The following is a 16,903-nucleotide window of genomic DNA, read 5'->3' as shown; positions in this document are numbered from 1 at the left end:
CATTCTTTTTGCTTTGTTCTGTTCTGTGGTGATAATTTCTACCACTCTGTCTTCCAGCTCACTTATTGGTTCTGCCTCAGTTTTTCTGCTATTATTCCTTCTAATTTAGTTTTCATTTCAGTTACTATACTGTTCATCTCTATTTGTATTTTAAATCTTATAGCTCTTTGTTAACACTTTTTGTATCTTATTGGTCTATTCTTCCATTCTTTTTCCAAGATTTCATATCATCTTTACTATCATTACTCTGAATTCCTTTTCAGGTGGATTGCCTGTCTCTTCTTTATTTAGTTGTTCTTGTAGGATTTTATCTTGTTCCTTTGTCTGAAGCATATTTCTCGTGCCATGTCATTTTGTGTAACTTTCTGTGTTTGTGGTCTCCTTTCCACAGGGTGCAGGATAGTAGTTGCTCTTGCTTCTAGTGACTACCCCCTGATGGGTCTTGTCCCTCTGGTGGGTAGGGCCATGTCAAGGGGTATGTTTTGAGGTGTCTGTGAACTCAGTACAGCTTTAGGCAGACTGACGTTGTGGTGACCAGGGCATATTGAGCGGGACCTCCCCTTTGCTCTGTGGTTGTCACTGCCCTGTTAGGGGCGGAGTCTGCTCCCTTGCTATTGGAGTAGAAGCCCCCAGATGTGTTTCTGATTTACAATTCTGAGCTGTGGTGCAAGATAGGTGGGATAGGCACTCCCACTGGGAGAGAAGTCACTGAAGCTTCCTCCTTTGAGCTGTTCACCTGTGAGTGTGCTGTGTTGTCACCTTTCACCGTTGTGCAGGCTCACAGGTTACACCATTATTGGCACTGCTCTCAGCCTGATTGTAACCGTGGGTAGGCCTGTGGTTGGCCCTGGTATCTCTCAGGTGTTATTTTCACCAGGCCGCCAGCACAGATTCACTGAAGGTAGTCTCAGCACTGTAGTAGTTATGCCCCTGGACCTGCTGTGGTAGCTATGGAAGCGGCTCAGGCTCTGGCCTGGCCCAGCCCCATGTGTATCTGCCCACAAAGACCACAGTTCTAAAGCTGGACCCATCTCAGCTTCGGGAGCATTCGTTGTTTATTGGGATGTTCTGTAGGCGCTGAATTTACAGAGTCAGCAGCACGGATGTCAATCCGCGCCTGTGGCAGCAGGGGCCACTGTGGGGGGAAAGGCTGCAGTAGCACCCACCCGTCATGCGCCGCTCAACCACGGAGCTTCATTTCTATGGTGGCCTGGGCTTCTTCCACAAACATTCCTGGTTCCCAGTTGTGGACTTCTTGCTCCCATCCCTACAGGCTGTTTCTTCATAGCCAACAGCAGCCCTCTACCCGGGTCTGTTCTCCAAACCCCACGTTCTAGCCCCCAGCCCCCATCCACACTAGCAGACCCACACTTCAGGCTGGGGTGCACGGGGCTGTGGCAGGCACCATGCGGGCAGGTCTCACTCTGTCCTGCCTGCCACCGACCAGTTGCTGCACTCTGCTCCAAGCCCTCAGAGCTCCTTTTCTGACCCTGCTGATCTCCCTGCTGGTGAGGGGGCTTCCCCAGGTGCGGGACTTTTTCTTTTCCTCCAGCTCCTCACCCCTCCCCAGGGGGCAGGTCCTGTTCTGCTTCCTCTCTTCTTTCTCTCTCTCTTCTGTCCTGTCCCTCCTGTGGGGATCTTGTTTGTCCTTTCAGGTGTCCAGGGTCCTCTGCTAGCTTTCTGCAGGTACTCTGTGAGAATCGTTCCACTCGCAGTTGTATTCTTGATGCATTTGTGGGGAGAGATGAACTCCATGTTCTCCTACTCTACCATCTTGATTCCTCCCTTCTATAGCCGCTTTTTGTCTGTTAGATCCAGTATCCTTGTATAATCAGATGTTTCTGTCAACTGCCTTTTCCTGATTGTGGTCAGACTTTCTCTTTGCCTGTCTTATGGTTTTGTTGTTGACGAATCTGGGTATTTTCAGTAATATTGTTGCAGCTGTAAAGTCTGACCCTCCCCTCAGTTCAGTTCAGTTCAGTCGCTCAGTCGTGTCCGACTCTCCGCGACCCCATGAATCACAGCACGCCAGGCCTCCCTGTCCATCACCAACTCCCGGAGTTCACTCAAACTCATGTCCACAGAGTCGGTGATGCCATCCAGCCATCTCATTCTCCGTCGTTCCCTTCTCCTCCCGCCCCCAACCTTTCCCAGCATCAGAGTCTTTTCCAGTGAGTCAACTCATCGCATGAGGTGGCCAAAGTATTGCAGTTTCAGCTTTAGCATCAGTCCCTCCAGTGAACATCCAGGATTGATCTCCTCTAGAATGGACTGGTTGGATCTCCTTGCAGTATAAGGGACTCTCAAGAGTCTTCTCCAACACCACAGTTCAAAAGCATCGATTCTTCGGCGGTCAGCCTTCTTCACAGTCCAACTCTCACATCCATACATGACCACGGGAAAAACCATTGCCTTGACTAGACGGACCTTGGTTGGCAAAGTAATGTCTCTGCTTTTTAATATACTATCAAGGTTGGTCATAACTTTCCTTCCAAGGAGTAAGCGTCTTTTAATTTCATGGCTGCAATCAGCATCTGCAGTGATTTTGGAGCCCAAAAAAACAAAGTCTGACACTGTTTCCACTGTTTTTCCATCTATTTCCCATGAAGTGATGGGACCAGATGCCATGATCTTTGTTTTCTGAATGTTGAGCTTCAAGCCAACCTTTTCACTCTCCTCTTTCACTTTCAACAAGAGGCTTTTGAGTTCCTCTTCACTTTCTGCCATAAGGGTAGTGTCATCTGCATATCTGAGGTTATTCCCTACGCCCCAATTATTTTTGTTGTTGCTATTTTGCCTGTCTGCTTATATGTGTAGTAATTTATCTGGAGTTACCTGGACTTAGCTGTGTGATTCATTTCCTCTGGGATGTCTGGCTACTGATGGCTCTGTTTAGTTGGTTTTTGTTTTTGTTCTTGTTTTGTTTTGTTTTTTTTAATTCTGGCTTTCTTGAGGTTGTATCTGTTTCCACACAGTGTAGTGGCCATCCAGAGATTATATTCAAACATATTAAACCAATATGACTTCCACTTACTGTCAGTGGATCTGTATGTGAATTTAGAAGTATATTCCAAGTTTAGATTGTTTTCAGGTCTGCACTCTTGTGTTTCCTTAGCACATGTGCACAGGCTTCTGATAGAACAAGGATGAGTGAACAGTTCCATCCTTCTTGAGTGTGCACACCAACTCCAGTCAGTCAGGATATTGGAAGCGCTTGTCAAGTGCCTCTATGACTCTCTCTCTTTTTATCTTCCCATTACATTTGTCTGGCCCGTGTCTCTTTTACTTTTGTCTTTGCCCAACCAGGACTGCAACCATAGATCAGTAGAACCCCTGGCTTTCCCCATTTGCTTGGTTCTCAGATTGCAGCACCACAAGGCGTGGATTATTTCACCTTCTTTAAATCAAGTCAGTCCTCCAGCAGGAAAACTGCTGGTTATTCACAGCCTACCTTGTGGTGTGAAAATTACCACACTGAATGGTGGGAGGAAGAAAGGGAGCAGTCCCTAGGAAGTATGCCAAGGATTTTCAAGGTGATTTCCCAAAGTTCAGTAGTTTTTCCTAAATAAGCATTATTCACATTGTCATAAGCCTGTAATCCATTTCCAGGACACTGAAATGGTTGTGTTTGATCTTTTTGTCCAGTTTTGTAGGCTCTCTTAGAGGGTTTGGAAACCTTGTTTAGCCACATCAGAAGTCTCACTTAGTATTGTTTTGAACTGTGTAAGTATTTTACACTTTCAAATGTTAAAATTAAATCAGAAAGGATAAGGAAAATTAACCCTTAAAATGGATTATAAACAGAAACAAATTGCTGTAACTATATCAAATTGATTATATATTAGCATAACTATTTCAAGTTAATTACATAGAGAAGGTAATTACAATAAATTTGGATATAATACTCTGGCTGTATATCCTTAGTAGAATATATTCTAAAGTTGGAAAAAAATGAAATCTTGAACTTTATGTAGTAGATTATAAGTAGTGATAGTCGCATAGTATTCGAAACTTTTATTTATTGTTGAATAGAGCAAAATGAGTTAAGTATTTTGCTGTTACTGGGAATCAGAGTTTTTACTGGGAATTGGTGTGGTATGGTGGCTTAGATGGTAAAGAACCTGCCCTGTAGTGCAAGAGACGTGGGTTCGATCCCTGGGTCAGGAAGATCCCCTGGAGAAGAGAATGGCTACCCACTTCAGTATTCTTGCCTGGAGAATTCCATGGACAGAGGAGCCTGGTGGGCTACATTCCATGGAGTTGCAAAGAGTTGGACACAACTGAGTGACTAACATTTTCACTTTTTCACTTTCATTTATATGAATACATACATAATGAAGGTTTCACTTGTAGGTATTCTTTGACTCCTGGTATTTTTGTTTTATTTAAAATGTATTTTCATGAGTCTCTTCACTAAAAGCAATGACTCCCTCATAACACCTAGATCTTGGTTTTGGAGAAATGACTGATTCCTGGTAAGGGGAAGGCAGAGTTACAAAGTATTGCCCTTGGAATATAATGTACCCCTGCAACAACGCTTACCCTTAGGGGGATAGATCCAGGCAAAGATTCATGCAGATCCTGAGAGTGGGCTAAGAAGTCTTGGGTAAGAAATCTGGAGTATGGCCTAAAGGGGCCCTACGGGAGGAAGAGTGCAGTCAGAGGAGGGCCTTGACTGGCCTGTTTTGCCCAGGCCTAAGGAATGTGCAGTGTTCTTCAGCTCATGAAACCATCTAAGCATTTTGTAACCTTCTAGACTTTCTGCAGTGCTTTTTAAAAAAAAATTCTCTTTTAATTTTTAAAAATAACCTGATGTAGAATTGAATTGCCCAGTTAGAGGCATTTTGTACAGTTTACATTCAAAGGAAGATCATTTGGGGAAGGAAGTGAAGGTAGTCCGGAGGAAGAAATCTGGTTTTTGTTAGACTTGGAAAAGAGCAAAATTTGGTTTGGGCAGTTGAAAGGAAAATCTGGAAGAAAAACAATGGCGTTTCCAAGATGGGTGCGTAAGCAAGAGAATGGAATGAAGAATAAGAGATCGACTATGTAGAGGAGAGGACTTGTGTAGTAATAGGAGACAAGGCTCAGTAGGTTCGAATAGAATTGTGTTGCAAAAAATAAAAGATTGCTGAATCTTGAATTTTTTTTTAACCTGTAAAATAGGTAAATACCTCCATGCCCATCTCTCAGAATTGTCTTGGGAAGCAGATGCTTCTGCTGCTAAGTCACTTCAGTCATGTCCAACTCTGTGCGACCCCGTAGACGGCAGCCTACCAGGCTCCTCTGTCCCTGGGATTCTCCAGGCAAGAATACTGGAGTGGCTTGCCATTTCTTTCTCCAGTGCGTGAAAGTGAAATCACTCAGTCATGTGTGACTCTTTGCGACCCCCATGGACTGTAGCCTGCCAGCCTCCTCCATCCATGGGATTTTCCAGGCAAGAGTACTGGAGTGGGTTGCCATTGCCTTCTCCAGGGAAGCAGATGAGTAGAGCTCTAATGTGTACGACAGCAGATGTCAAGCAGTGAAATCTATATTGGTAGAGTTTATAGTGAACTGAATAACTGCTGAAAAGTTGGCAGTTGTGGTGATAACTGTTGAAGTAAACTCCCTTCATCAAGGGCATTGTGTTTTTGAGGTTTTCCTTGGCAGTTCCTGTGATGATTCACAATGCAAAATGTCGTCATTGTTTCCCCCTGAGCTTTCAGTGATGGGGAGGTCTACTGAGTTTAGAGCCCTGTAAAATTTCTTTGGTTCCCATTCTTAAGGAAATAAAATTCTAGAACAGATGTTACCCCATGAGGCCTCCTCAGAATGTGGAGGCATGTGACAGGGCCCCTAATCACAATAGACCAGAACCTGGAAGATTCGCACCCAGTAATGCTGCAGGATACCAGCCCTACCAGTTGACTTATGTGTGAATGCTCCTGGCACTTACCAGGCTGAGTAAGACTTATGCCCTATGGAATCTGTCCTTGGATTCCATAGCATTACACAGTGTGCGTGCCATCCTTTGGTTAAAGAATGTGTTCCAGCTGCAGAATAAATCCTAGTCTTTGTACTGGGATCAAGTTAGTCTCCTGGCACAGCCGGGAGACAGTGCAGCTTTCTTTTCAAAGTGCTATTTTTAGCTGTTGCCAAGGAGATATTCAGCATGATATTGATAATTGCATTAATCCTCAATTTAACAATCTGTGAAAGCACCAGCTCTTTTCCAGTGTTTATTACTTAATGGGTCACTGAGTTGTGATTTATCAGACCAAAAAAATAAAATGCCTTCCTTAGAATAATTGGCCTCTGAAGTATGTTCCAGAGCCTCTTGGCCAGTTCAACTTTGAGGCCTAGTTGTAATAACACTGTGAACTTCTCTCAGGCTGCCTGCTCAGGCTGGCCCCTGTCAGTAATTCCTTCTCGGTGTACTTTGGATCTAGGCTTTTCTCGTTGGAATATTAATGTTCTAAATTTACCAAATAATGATTAAACTCTTAAAACACACTCTTCATGAGAGCCTGATCTGGCAGTCTGAATGATTGATCTGTGTTCATAGAATGTTCCTGGTAAGTTGGCATTGGAGAACAGATTATAGATCAGAAAGTAGCTTAAAATTAGAGAGATTGAAATTGTTAATGGATGGGCATTGAACTCTTAATAACTTGATGAGCCGCCCTTCCCCGAAGAAATTTTATTTTTGATAGTACTGTTTTTAAAATATATATATTACAGACCTGAGATGCATTTATTCATGTGATCCTGTAATTTTCTCTTAACTCATTAATATGCTACCCTGCATTAATATATTTTCTCACGTGAAACCAATTTTTCATTTCACTGTTAGAACTTTATTAGCCAGTGATATATGGTTGTTTGTGTTTGTGTGAATTTAAGATTGATTGAAGTCACTACTATTTATAGGGTTTTCATTTTACCCTAATTAAAATTATTTTGAAATTTTTAAGTGGTTTTTTTTTTTTTCCACCCATTGCTCCACATACCTTCCTGCCCCAACCTGTGAGCCTGGTGTTTTTTGTTTCATAATTTGTTTAGATTCTGCGTATAAGAGAGACCATATGGTGTTTGTCTTTCTCTGATTTATTTCACTTAGCATAATGCCCTTGAGGTCTGTCCATGTTGTGGCAGATAGCAAGATATCATTCTTTTCTTTTTTTCCTTTTTTTTTCTTTTTTTTCTAAGATGTCATTCTTTTTATGGCTAAATAATATTACTTTGTGTGTGTATAACCACAGTTTATTTACCCATTTGTCCTTTTTTTTTTTTTTTTGAGATATGTTTCTTCTGTTTTTGGCTATGTTGGGTCGTCTTTGCCACGTGCAGGCTTTCTCTCGTGTGGTGAGCAGGGGCTGCTGTTCACTCTGTGCTCTTGACAGCCAAGGCATGTGACTGTGCTTGGCTCAGTGGATGCTTCTGACCGAAACTTTAAATTAGGACCAAAAAAGGGGAATGGTTAGGGTCTGTTGGCTGTTATTACAGCCCTATCTTGGCAAGACTCTTCTCCTAGAAGACACATCAATATTTTTTAGCTTTTTGACTTCAGAGTTTCCTTGAGTCCTGTCTGTTTTATAAGTCCAAATTTTAGGCCTCCCTGTGATCGTGTGAGCCCCACGGTAGCTTTCCAGTAAACTTATGCCCTTAAAAAATTTTTTTTTTTTCTTTTTTGCCCGAGATAGTCCTTTTGCTTGCCTCCAGAAGTCCTATGTGGGCTTCCCAAGTGGCTCAGTGGTAAAGAATCTGCCTGCCAATGCAGGGAGACATGAGTTTGATCCCTGGGTCGGGAAGGTTTCCTGGAGGAAAAAGTGGCAACCCACTCCAGTATCCTTGCCTGGGCAATCCCATGGACAGAGGAGCCTGGTGCGCTACTGTCTGTGGGTTTGCAAAAGAGTCAGACATGACTTAGAGACTAAACAACAACAAAAAATCCTAACCAGTTCAATAGAGGGTGTTACAGTTCAGGTACCTTCTTCTGGGTGGTAGTAGGTAAGTGTGGCCGCATTTTTGTGTTTTGATTGTCATCACCACTACCCATCTTTCTTTTTCCTGTATTCCCTTGGAATAGGCGTTCTTCAGATGTATCCTAAAATGAGTTATTATTGTCTGCTGAATATCTGGCCTATAATAGATGTCGTAAAAATTAGATTCTGTTTATACCTACTTCTTAAGTTTCTTTGTTGAGATTCATCAAATGTTCTGTTTCTTCCAGAGTATAGTAATAAGGTATTTGGAAAGCACCCAGATCTCAGCAGCTCATTTACAGATCTTCTCCAGAAGCATTATATTTTTTTAATTTGGTTCCTAATCTTTAGAGTACCAATTGTTTAGGATGTCAGCTTGTACTGTCGATGAAAAAGTCTGCTAAGTTTGTTTCCTCCCATTGGAGTTTTTATTGAGTCAGAAACTTCTAGAATGAAGGAAGAGATTTTTGGAGATTCTCTCTTTTTTTTTTAATGCTGTCAAAGGTGGCATGCTAGCTCTGCGTGTGCCGGCCAGCTTGCTGAGGTGTTCGGGGCTGAGAGCACAGAGGGACTCGGCAAGTGTCTTTTTTGCTCCACAGACTAACATTCACTCTGCCTTTGAGTCCCATGAGTGCTCTGCCATCTGCATGAATTTCTGTTGCTAGAAGAGACTAGGAAAAGAGTTTTCTCTGGGTTTCTTCAGATTTCCCTGTGTCAGCCTGCTGACAGCATACCGTAGCCTGACCCTGCAAATAAGGCTCATCCCCCATCAGGCACTCTGCTAGTCTCTGTACGTCTGCTTTATGACACAGAGTGCAGTTGTAGCTAAATAAGTATTACATGATTTATTTTACAGAAAAATAATAGCTAATTTTTGAACCCTTATTCACCAGTGTATTGGAAGCTTTACATACATTATCACATTAACCCATAAATCTATTAGCCTTCATTTTTAGATGAAGAAATTAACGCCCAGAAAGATCTGAAACTTGTCCAAGATCATCTACAGTTAATAAGTAGCAGATCTAGAATTTTAATTTATAAAGCATACCCGTGGGTATATTAGTTTCATTTTTAGTAAATGGAAATTACTGTTCCATGCAAAAGCCGGAAACAAAACCTGGGTTTTATCTTTTTAGTGTCAAGAATTCACTTGATGTTTAGCCAGATGGTCATGTGTTTTTTTTCTGTGTGTTTGAGATTTAGATAAAACTGACCCAGTTCTCAAAAGTCAAGCTGCTGCCCGTTGAAAAGCCTAATGTGTAATGAAAGCTGGCCTTTCTGTTCAATTATCATAATACTGTATTTATGTCACTCTCTGATCTTTTTCAGAGAAGGAGAGAAGAGAGCTCTAGACTAAAGGAGGAGGGAAATGAGCAGTTTAAGAAGGGAGGTAAGATGTGTTTTCAGCACCGATGCTGGCTGTCTTGACTCCTCATTCTTTTGTAGAGTCTGTGAAGAAACACTGAAGAATGTTTGGAAACAGCTAGCAGATCTGAACTGCTGACAGTACTGAAGAACAAAGCCCTTTGAGTTTTTGCTTTGGGAAACTCTAGTCTGGAATGTTAAGAGGCTGTTGGCTGCAGTGCCGTGAAAAGAGCGTCTCAGTCCCCTACTCTGACACTGCTGTGCATCCTGGCCCCGTGCGTCCTGTGCTGCCTAGGGAAGGGTTTTGCTTCCATTTCAGTTGCTCTTTCAAGTTCCTTTTTGTGTAGATGCCTTAACTAGAGAGATGGTCCTTCTGCATTTCTTGTGTTTGCTTAGGGATAATTGAAGTTCATTTTTATAACTTGGGAGAACTGTTTGATCTTATTATCAAATTTGTCACATCTCAGAATATGTATGCTTTGGATATCTAGGAGTAGTAACCTCTTCCCTTTGTTATTGTTAGATTAAAAAAAATTTTTTTCCATATATCCTGATTTATCAATTATCACTTCTTTTTTCTAAGAGAACTAAGGATTCTCTGAAAGTTTTATCTCTTTATATTTTAGTATTAAATATTTCAAACCTGAGAAAGGAGTGATGAGGCAGTTATGTTTTAGTACCCTAACTATAATTCTGTATGTGAGAATGAATATATGAGTTTATCACCATTTTCTAAGGTGTTTAGTCAACTACTGGTTTTTAACATAGTTGCTTTTGGCTCTACAAAATGTCTCTCCAGACATTTCATGGAAGCAATTTTAGCCAGGTTGACTCCATGAAAGCAGAATATCTTTAATGAAAAATATATAGAGAGAGAATTTTTTTCTTCATCCTGGGCTGTCAATTCCAGATTTTAGTCTCTTTCATCTGTCCAGTTTCCTAATCCCCTTTCAAAACTCTTTACTAAATTGATAAGCCAAGTGAAAGGTGAGTGTATAGAATGGAAAGCTATACATTCTGAGGTCATTTGGAATACAGTGATATCAGAAATAAAATCATAACGACTTCTTATATTTTCTCTTATCCTCAGATTACATAGAAGCTGAAAGTTCTTATACTCGAGCCCTTCAGACGTGTCCCTCCTGCTTCCAGAAAGACCGGTCTATTCTGTTTTCAAATAGAGCTGCGGCAAGGATGAAACAGGTGTGTATCTTGGACCCTGTCTTTTTCAGAAGCACATGAACTTGCACTGTTTTTGTAGGATAGCTTCTCTCCAGAAACAAGCTTAGGGGCTTTAAAGTTGCTGCCTCTCTTTTCCTACCGCTGTATTTCGCTGATTTAAAGGGCATGGGAAGGATAGAAGCATAGTTTTGAAAAACTTAAGTCAGATTACTGTTCGTAGTCCTTATTAAAGTGGCTGAGTGAAGACTTTCACAGAAGGAAGCCTGGCACAGTTTCTACCAAACCAGGGTAGGTTAATGAATCAAACAGCCAAGTAGTACATGTCCTAGAATAGCTCCAGCTGCTTATTCCAGGCCTCTGGAACTTTAGATAAGACTCGAAGGGACAGGAAGCAGTGCTTGAAACTGGACTTCAAGGTGCTTATCCCTGAGATTCTGATTTTCTGTTGAAAGTATGGACATAGGGAGAAGCGTCCAAGAGTTGGGGTGAAAAATACCCTTAAATGCAAAATAGGTGTCAGGGAAAATTCAAAAGCATTTTTGTGTTTCCAAAGGATTGAGAACCTGGTATTGTAGGGTGAATGTAGAGGAGAGGAGAGTGTAGTGATACTTGTTTAGTATCATGTTGGTATTAAAAGTTAGGTTGGTGATTTGTTGATATTCCTGTTTAGACAGCATAGTAAATCTTGCTGGATTGAAATGGTGAGAGCTTGAAAAAAAAAACAGTACCACTTGTTAAAGACTACTTATATTCAAAGCACAAGGGTAGAGTTTGTTTTTAACACACCTTTAAGCAACCACAAACCAGGTGTAAGATTGGGTGAAGTGGTTTTCTGTTTGTTTTGATCAGGTATCTATGTCATTTTCTTTTTGATGTTGACTGATGAGGGTTTTTAAAGGGGAAAGTAGGGGGGCTGCGCTTGAATATTTGGACATTCAAAAAGTTTTATTTTAATCCAGGCTTGTATGTTTTGTTACTGGATTTCAGTGTCCGGGGTGAAGTTTTACTATTTTTAGAGCGATTCATGTGACATGAGAGAGGGAATAATTCTAGAGTATACGGAGTATACAAACAGACATTTTGTATTAAGGGAAATAAAACAATTTTTAGATTTATTTAAAACAACATTCATTAATACATCCTACCATCGGTCAGAATTCGCAACTAACGGTCTTTCCACTAAGCTGGAAAATTCTGATTTCACTTTTGCCTCTGGGAGACATCAAACCACATTCATAGCCTGGAAATTGTCCTTATGAATTGAGATCGAGGACACCTTCAGTGTCAGAGAAAATGCACCATACCCATTTGGCTCTTGGAATTTGGGATTCTTTGTTCTCACAATTGGCAAATTAATGACATGGCTAGCATTAGGTTAGTATGAGCAACTTGTTCCTAAGTTAGGAAAATGGATGGCCTTGCTAATCTTCTGTCTGTCACAGCCGAGGGGAACTCAGAAGAGACTTGCTGTGTAACTCTGACCTCTACAAGGGATAGGTTTGCTGGTGGGCTCTTTTTGTTTGTTTTATTCTTTCAACTTTCATTCTTAATATTTTAAAAAGATTCTAAAATTGCAGATTTGGAGACTTTCAGGAATGCACTGAAGTGATTTAAGGAGCCTATTCTGAGTTTAAGGAAGTGATGGGTTAGCTATTTTTAAGAAGAATTTTTGAAAGACAAGTTTGCAGACTCAGCATCCCCGATGGGGTATGCCTGGCCAAGCTTTATGTTTCATGTCTGGAGGGGAAAAAGGCAAAGTTGGAGTTAGGGCAGGTTTCAGCTCTAGGCCTGACTACACAAGAGTAAACAAAGTCCCCCCAAAAATAGGTTCTAAGAATAGTTACTTGGGGGCACAAAGAATACCACCACATCAGCTGTACACACAAGTTATAGAGGTTTACTCCTATATCAGAAACTTGTATGACATTGTATGTCTCAGACTTAACAGTTATCTAAAAGTTGGGGAAATACTGACTTCCAGTTTTCTGTACTTCAGGACTTCTTGAAAGAGTTTTTAATATGTGAATTGTTGTTTTGGACATCGGAAGAGATAAAATGTAGTTAGTGTTTCCCAGATGACTCTGGAACCTTTTTTTGCTTATTGTGGGTAAAGTACATATACTATAAAATTGACCATTTTAACCATTTTTAGATACATTCATAGTATTAGGCAATGATCATCATGTCCAGTTCCAGAAATTTTTTTATGACCCTAAGAGAAACCCATTAAAGCGGTCACTCCCCATCCTAGAACTGTTTTTGATTGAATCCTGAAACTCAATTTGGTAGTAAGTACTCTAAAATATTCTACAAATTATTTGGCATTTGCCATAGTAGCCATTATGGAAGTATTAAACACCTATTTGAACTAACATCTCTCTAACATTGTAGAACATTTCCAATTTGGAAAAAAAAGAGACATTTTAGACCCTAGAAAAATTAAATAGATGAATATCAGAGCTAGAATCTAGTTCTTTTGAGAATCTGGTTCTCAAGCTAGAAATCTAGTTCTTTTGAAATCCCGTGTTCTTTTCACTATGCCATGCTTCTCAATTCAGCAAATTAGCTATTTGGCAAATTCTTTTGTATTTTTGTTTGGTCAGTGAATCAATTAAGGTTCATAGCTGAGACTACGTGACAAGCCATGCTCTGTCTGTATATGGGCCACCTGTGTACTTTCTGGAAAATACCACTTTGGGTGTGACATGTAACAGTTCACCAGAGAGGAGGGTTACTCATGCCGTTATTCATGTATCAGTCATTTGTCCTGTTTATTGGTCAGAGTTTTCTCACTATCAACATTCTAATATAAAATGTCTTGGGCCAAGGAAGCTCCTTGAATAATTAGTTGTCAGGAGGCTTTCAAGTCAGCTGTCAGCCAGGTTTGAATTTTAGCTTGAAAGTGGCATGCATGTTTTGGTGTGATTTCCTTGAAAAGCATGCATCTATCTCTGTAAGCAATTATTAATGATCAGTTTATGTCATTGAGCCTTTGAGCTGTTGAGACAGAATTAGGGTGACACATATTAATGATCTATTTCCTTTTAGGACAAGAAAGAGATGGCCATCAGTGACTGCAGCAAAGGTACAGCTTTTTGGTCTTGTACATGTTAACATACAGGAGCATTACCTCAGCTGTTGGTTAGTTGCTGAGTTGTGACCGACTCTCTTGTGACCCCACGAACTGTAGGCCACCAGGCTCCTTCGACCATGGGGTTCCCAGGCAAAGAATACTGAAATGGGTTGCCATTTCTTTCTCCAGCAGCTCTTCCTGACCCAGGGATTGAACCTTTGTCTCCTGCTTTGGCAGGTGGATTCTTTACCACTGAGTCACCTGGGAAGCCTATTACTTCAGCTAGACAGCAAATACAGAGGCTGTCTGTCAGGTGTGTACTTGTACACATGCACCCTTCTGGGGCTGCTAAGTGAGAAGCTTAGGGTCTTTCTTAGAGGTGTACTGCACGGTAGTCATCTTAGTGAAAGCATTTTTGAACGGGTAGTTCAGTCAGTTTACCCTGTATTGGTAAATACGTGGAGAAAATCCACACCTACCTTGGCCACAGAACAGTGTGTACTTCTCGTTTGCTCACCTTTGAAACTGAGGATCTTAGCTGCTGTTGGGGCTTCTGAATCTATGTGCTTGGATAGTGGTGGTGGTTGCTCTTAGGGAAATGGTACTCCGTTCAGTCGTTGTACTTAATCCAAACCTCGTTGCCATCATTTTTTATCAAGTTCAACACAGTGAATCCAGTGTTTGTCATCTGATGTCCGAGTTTCATAATGATCTTTTCATTCTGCCGCCTCATAGACACAGCTCCAGACATAGGGTCTTTACTGTTTTCGGTTTTTTCCCCAAAAATTTCCTGACAGGCCAGATGGTTGTCTTGTCTTTATAACCTGCTTGGTGTAGGGAACACACATAATCTTGTTCCTTGCATCTTGCTACTTGCATGAGTTTTTCAAGCTAATATTGTTTTTTAAATTTGTATTTTCTTTTCCATTTTGGATAGTATTTTCTCCTTTGGATAATGTTTTCTGTGAGAGAATCAGAGTTTAAAAGAACATTATTTAAAAAAGAAAAAAGAACCTTATATATTATCTAATCCTCTCAGACCGAGCATGAATTCCCTCATCTGTTTTGTTTCTTGAGATTTTTTAATAACATTAATTAGTCACCCTCTCTTCTTTATACTTGGCAATTCATTAGAGTCTCTGAATGAAACTTAACACATTAGGATCTAGCAAACTTATTCTGATCTATTACTATCTTGGGCTGGAACTAATTCTAAATGTACTGTTTTGTTTGGAAGAAGGTGTTTAACCTTAATCTCTGTGAGATGTGTAGGTTTGACGAGTTTAAGTTAGGAACAAGCTGCGATTCTCAGTTCTTTTCTTGGTAACCAAATGGTGAGAAAATGGCTTGTAAGCTGATTAGCGGGGAATACACTAGAAAACAGTACATTTCTAGCTGTCGCCCTCAGTCTAGGAGCCAAGAGGAAGTGGGGGGAAGTGTATGTTTTCCAGATTTGTTTTTGGTTTTGGTTAAACCAAAATACATGTGCTTATACTTAATTGTTATGGCTACATATGGTTTATTGAGTCCATGCGCAAAATACATTAACAGTAGTACAGTTTATTTGGATTAAGTAGTACAGATTATCTGGATATACAGGATCTTTCATTCCCCTGCCCCCCAAATGAACACATGCCCACTATGTACAAACTTTGGCAAAGGACTTAACTCATTTGGAGCTCTTTACTATGAAATACTATATAAGAAACTGTATGAAAACTGTGGAACAGTATTTAATGCCAGTCACCTTTATGCTTTTAGCCTTAGCATGTAAGTAAAGTCTAATTCTCTTTATATGGATTGAGAAAGCAAATCTCAAGTTAGAGTGATAAGCTGATGTTAGAGGTTTTTATAAAGTAGTCATAGGGGATTCCCTAGTGGTACAGTGGTTGGGACTCAGTTTTTTCACTGCCGGGGCCCGAGTTCAGTCCTTGGTTGGGAAACTAAGATCCTGTCAGCTGCGCGGCCAATAAAAAGAGTAATCCTGGAAGGATTTCATCTCTTCAGACAATGCTTGCATTGTTAGAAGTTATCCACTAGTTGAGAAAGGGGTAGTTTAGGAGTTAAAGTGTAAATTAGGGTGTTCAGTTTTTTAAAAGATGATGTAGTAGAGGTCACTGGAGTATTTTACGAGAATATGGTGTGCTAGACTAAGGGGAGGTTGACAGTGTGTAAAGTTGAAATCCTACAGTTTAGATTCTTTCAGAAAACCTTCTCCTGAATCAATATCCCCTTCCAGCCACTGCACCATTTCTGTCATCTGCTTCATTGAAAGACTCTGCACATTAAGTAGCCCATCCATACCGTGTAGTTTATATCTTCGGCCCTGCCCTGTAGTCTGGAGCCCTGTATCCCACTGCAAACTTGACATCTCCCTGGGACGTCTGGCCCCATGGTGTGGCAGATGTAACGTGCCCAGAACAGACTCTGGTGCCTCCCAGTCCCCGTGCGTACATGAATGCATGAAAACAGCTTGCAGTTAGTTTTCTCCATACTAATGAAGGGCATTATTATCCATTCACTTGCTGAAACTCTAAAACCTTTGGAGTCATCCCTGAGTTATTCTCTCATTCCACATGGCTTAATTAATTAGCAAGTCCATCGGGCTCTGATTCAGAGACATTTCCTTAATCTGGCCTCTCCTTTCCATCTCCAAGTTTAGCAGTTTAGTGAGCATCCTCACTAAGTGATCATCCTTAGGAGCTGCAGTGACCTCTCAGCTGTCTTACTGCTTCCACCCATACCCTTCACACTATAGCCAAAGTGAGTTTTTAAAACTGTAAATCAGATTATGTCTTAATCTGCTTGAAATGATTCCAGTGGCTTCTTATCACACTTAAAAGGTCTAATAAATGAACTGTATTCCAATAAAAATTATAATAAATAACTAAAATAGACAATCAGCAAGGACCTGCTTACTCTATAGCACAGGAAACTCTACTCAGTACTCTGTATTAACCTAAATGGGCAAAGAATCTGAAAAAGAATAGATATGTATCACTTTTCTCTACACCTGAAACTAACACAACATTGTGAATCAACTGTATTACTCCAGTATAAAAGCTTTTTAAAAAATACACAACAGGAAAAGTCCAGGCTCCTTTCCGTGGCCAGCAAGGCCTCCATGACCTGCTTGTCGTGTATCTTCAGCCTCATCTCTTCTGCACCTCTGCCTGTCACCACGATGCCAAAGTTTTTCTTGCTTTTAGATCCTTTACTCTTTTTAGTTCTTTTTCCTATACTGTCTCCCTCAGCTTTTCAAATAGCTGGCTTCCCTCAAATAATCCCTTTTCATATTCTTTCCACTCTTTATAAA

General features: G+C 40.8%; 1 protein-coding gene across 1 annotated transcript in view; it reads left to right on the top strand.

The window, feature by feature from the left end:
- Positions 1-16,903, top strand: part of TTC1 (tetratricopeptide repeat domain 1) — a 52,501-nt gene that overhangs the window by 23,864 nt on the left and 11,734 nt on the right. Inside the window, exons 3-5 of the mRNA XM_055431358.2 lie at positions 9,297-9,357; positions 10,423-10,535; positions 13,563-13,599. Coding sequence (XP_055287333.1) covers positions 9,297-9,357; positions 10,423-10,535; positions 13,563-13,599 — 211 coding nt within the window. The remainder of the gene's footprint in view (positions 1-9,296; positions 9,358-10,422; positions 10,536-13,562; positions 13,600-16,903) is intronic.

The sequence above is a fragment of the Moschus berezovskii genome, chromosome 8 (assembly GCF_049115385.1).
Source record: "Moschus berezovskii isolate FMDL1 chromosome 8, NW_MosBer_1.0, whole genome shotgun sequence".
In the NCBI taxonomy this organism is placed as follows: Eukaryota; Metazoa; Chordata; class Mammalia; order Artiodactyla; family Moschidae; genus Moschus; species Moschus berezovskii.
This window is presented reverse-complemented; position numbering and strand designations above follow the sequence as displayed.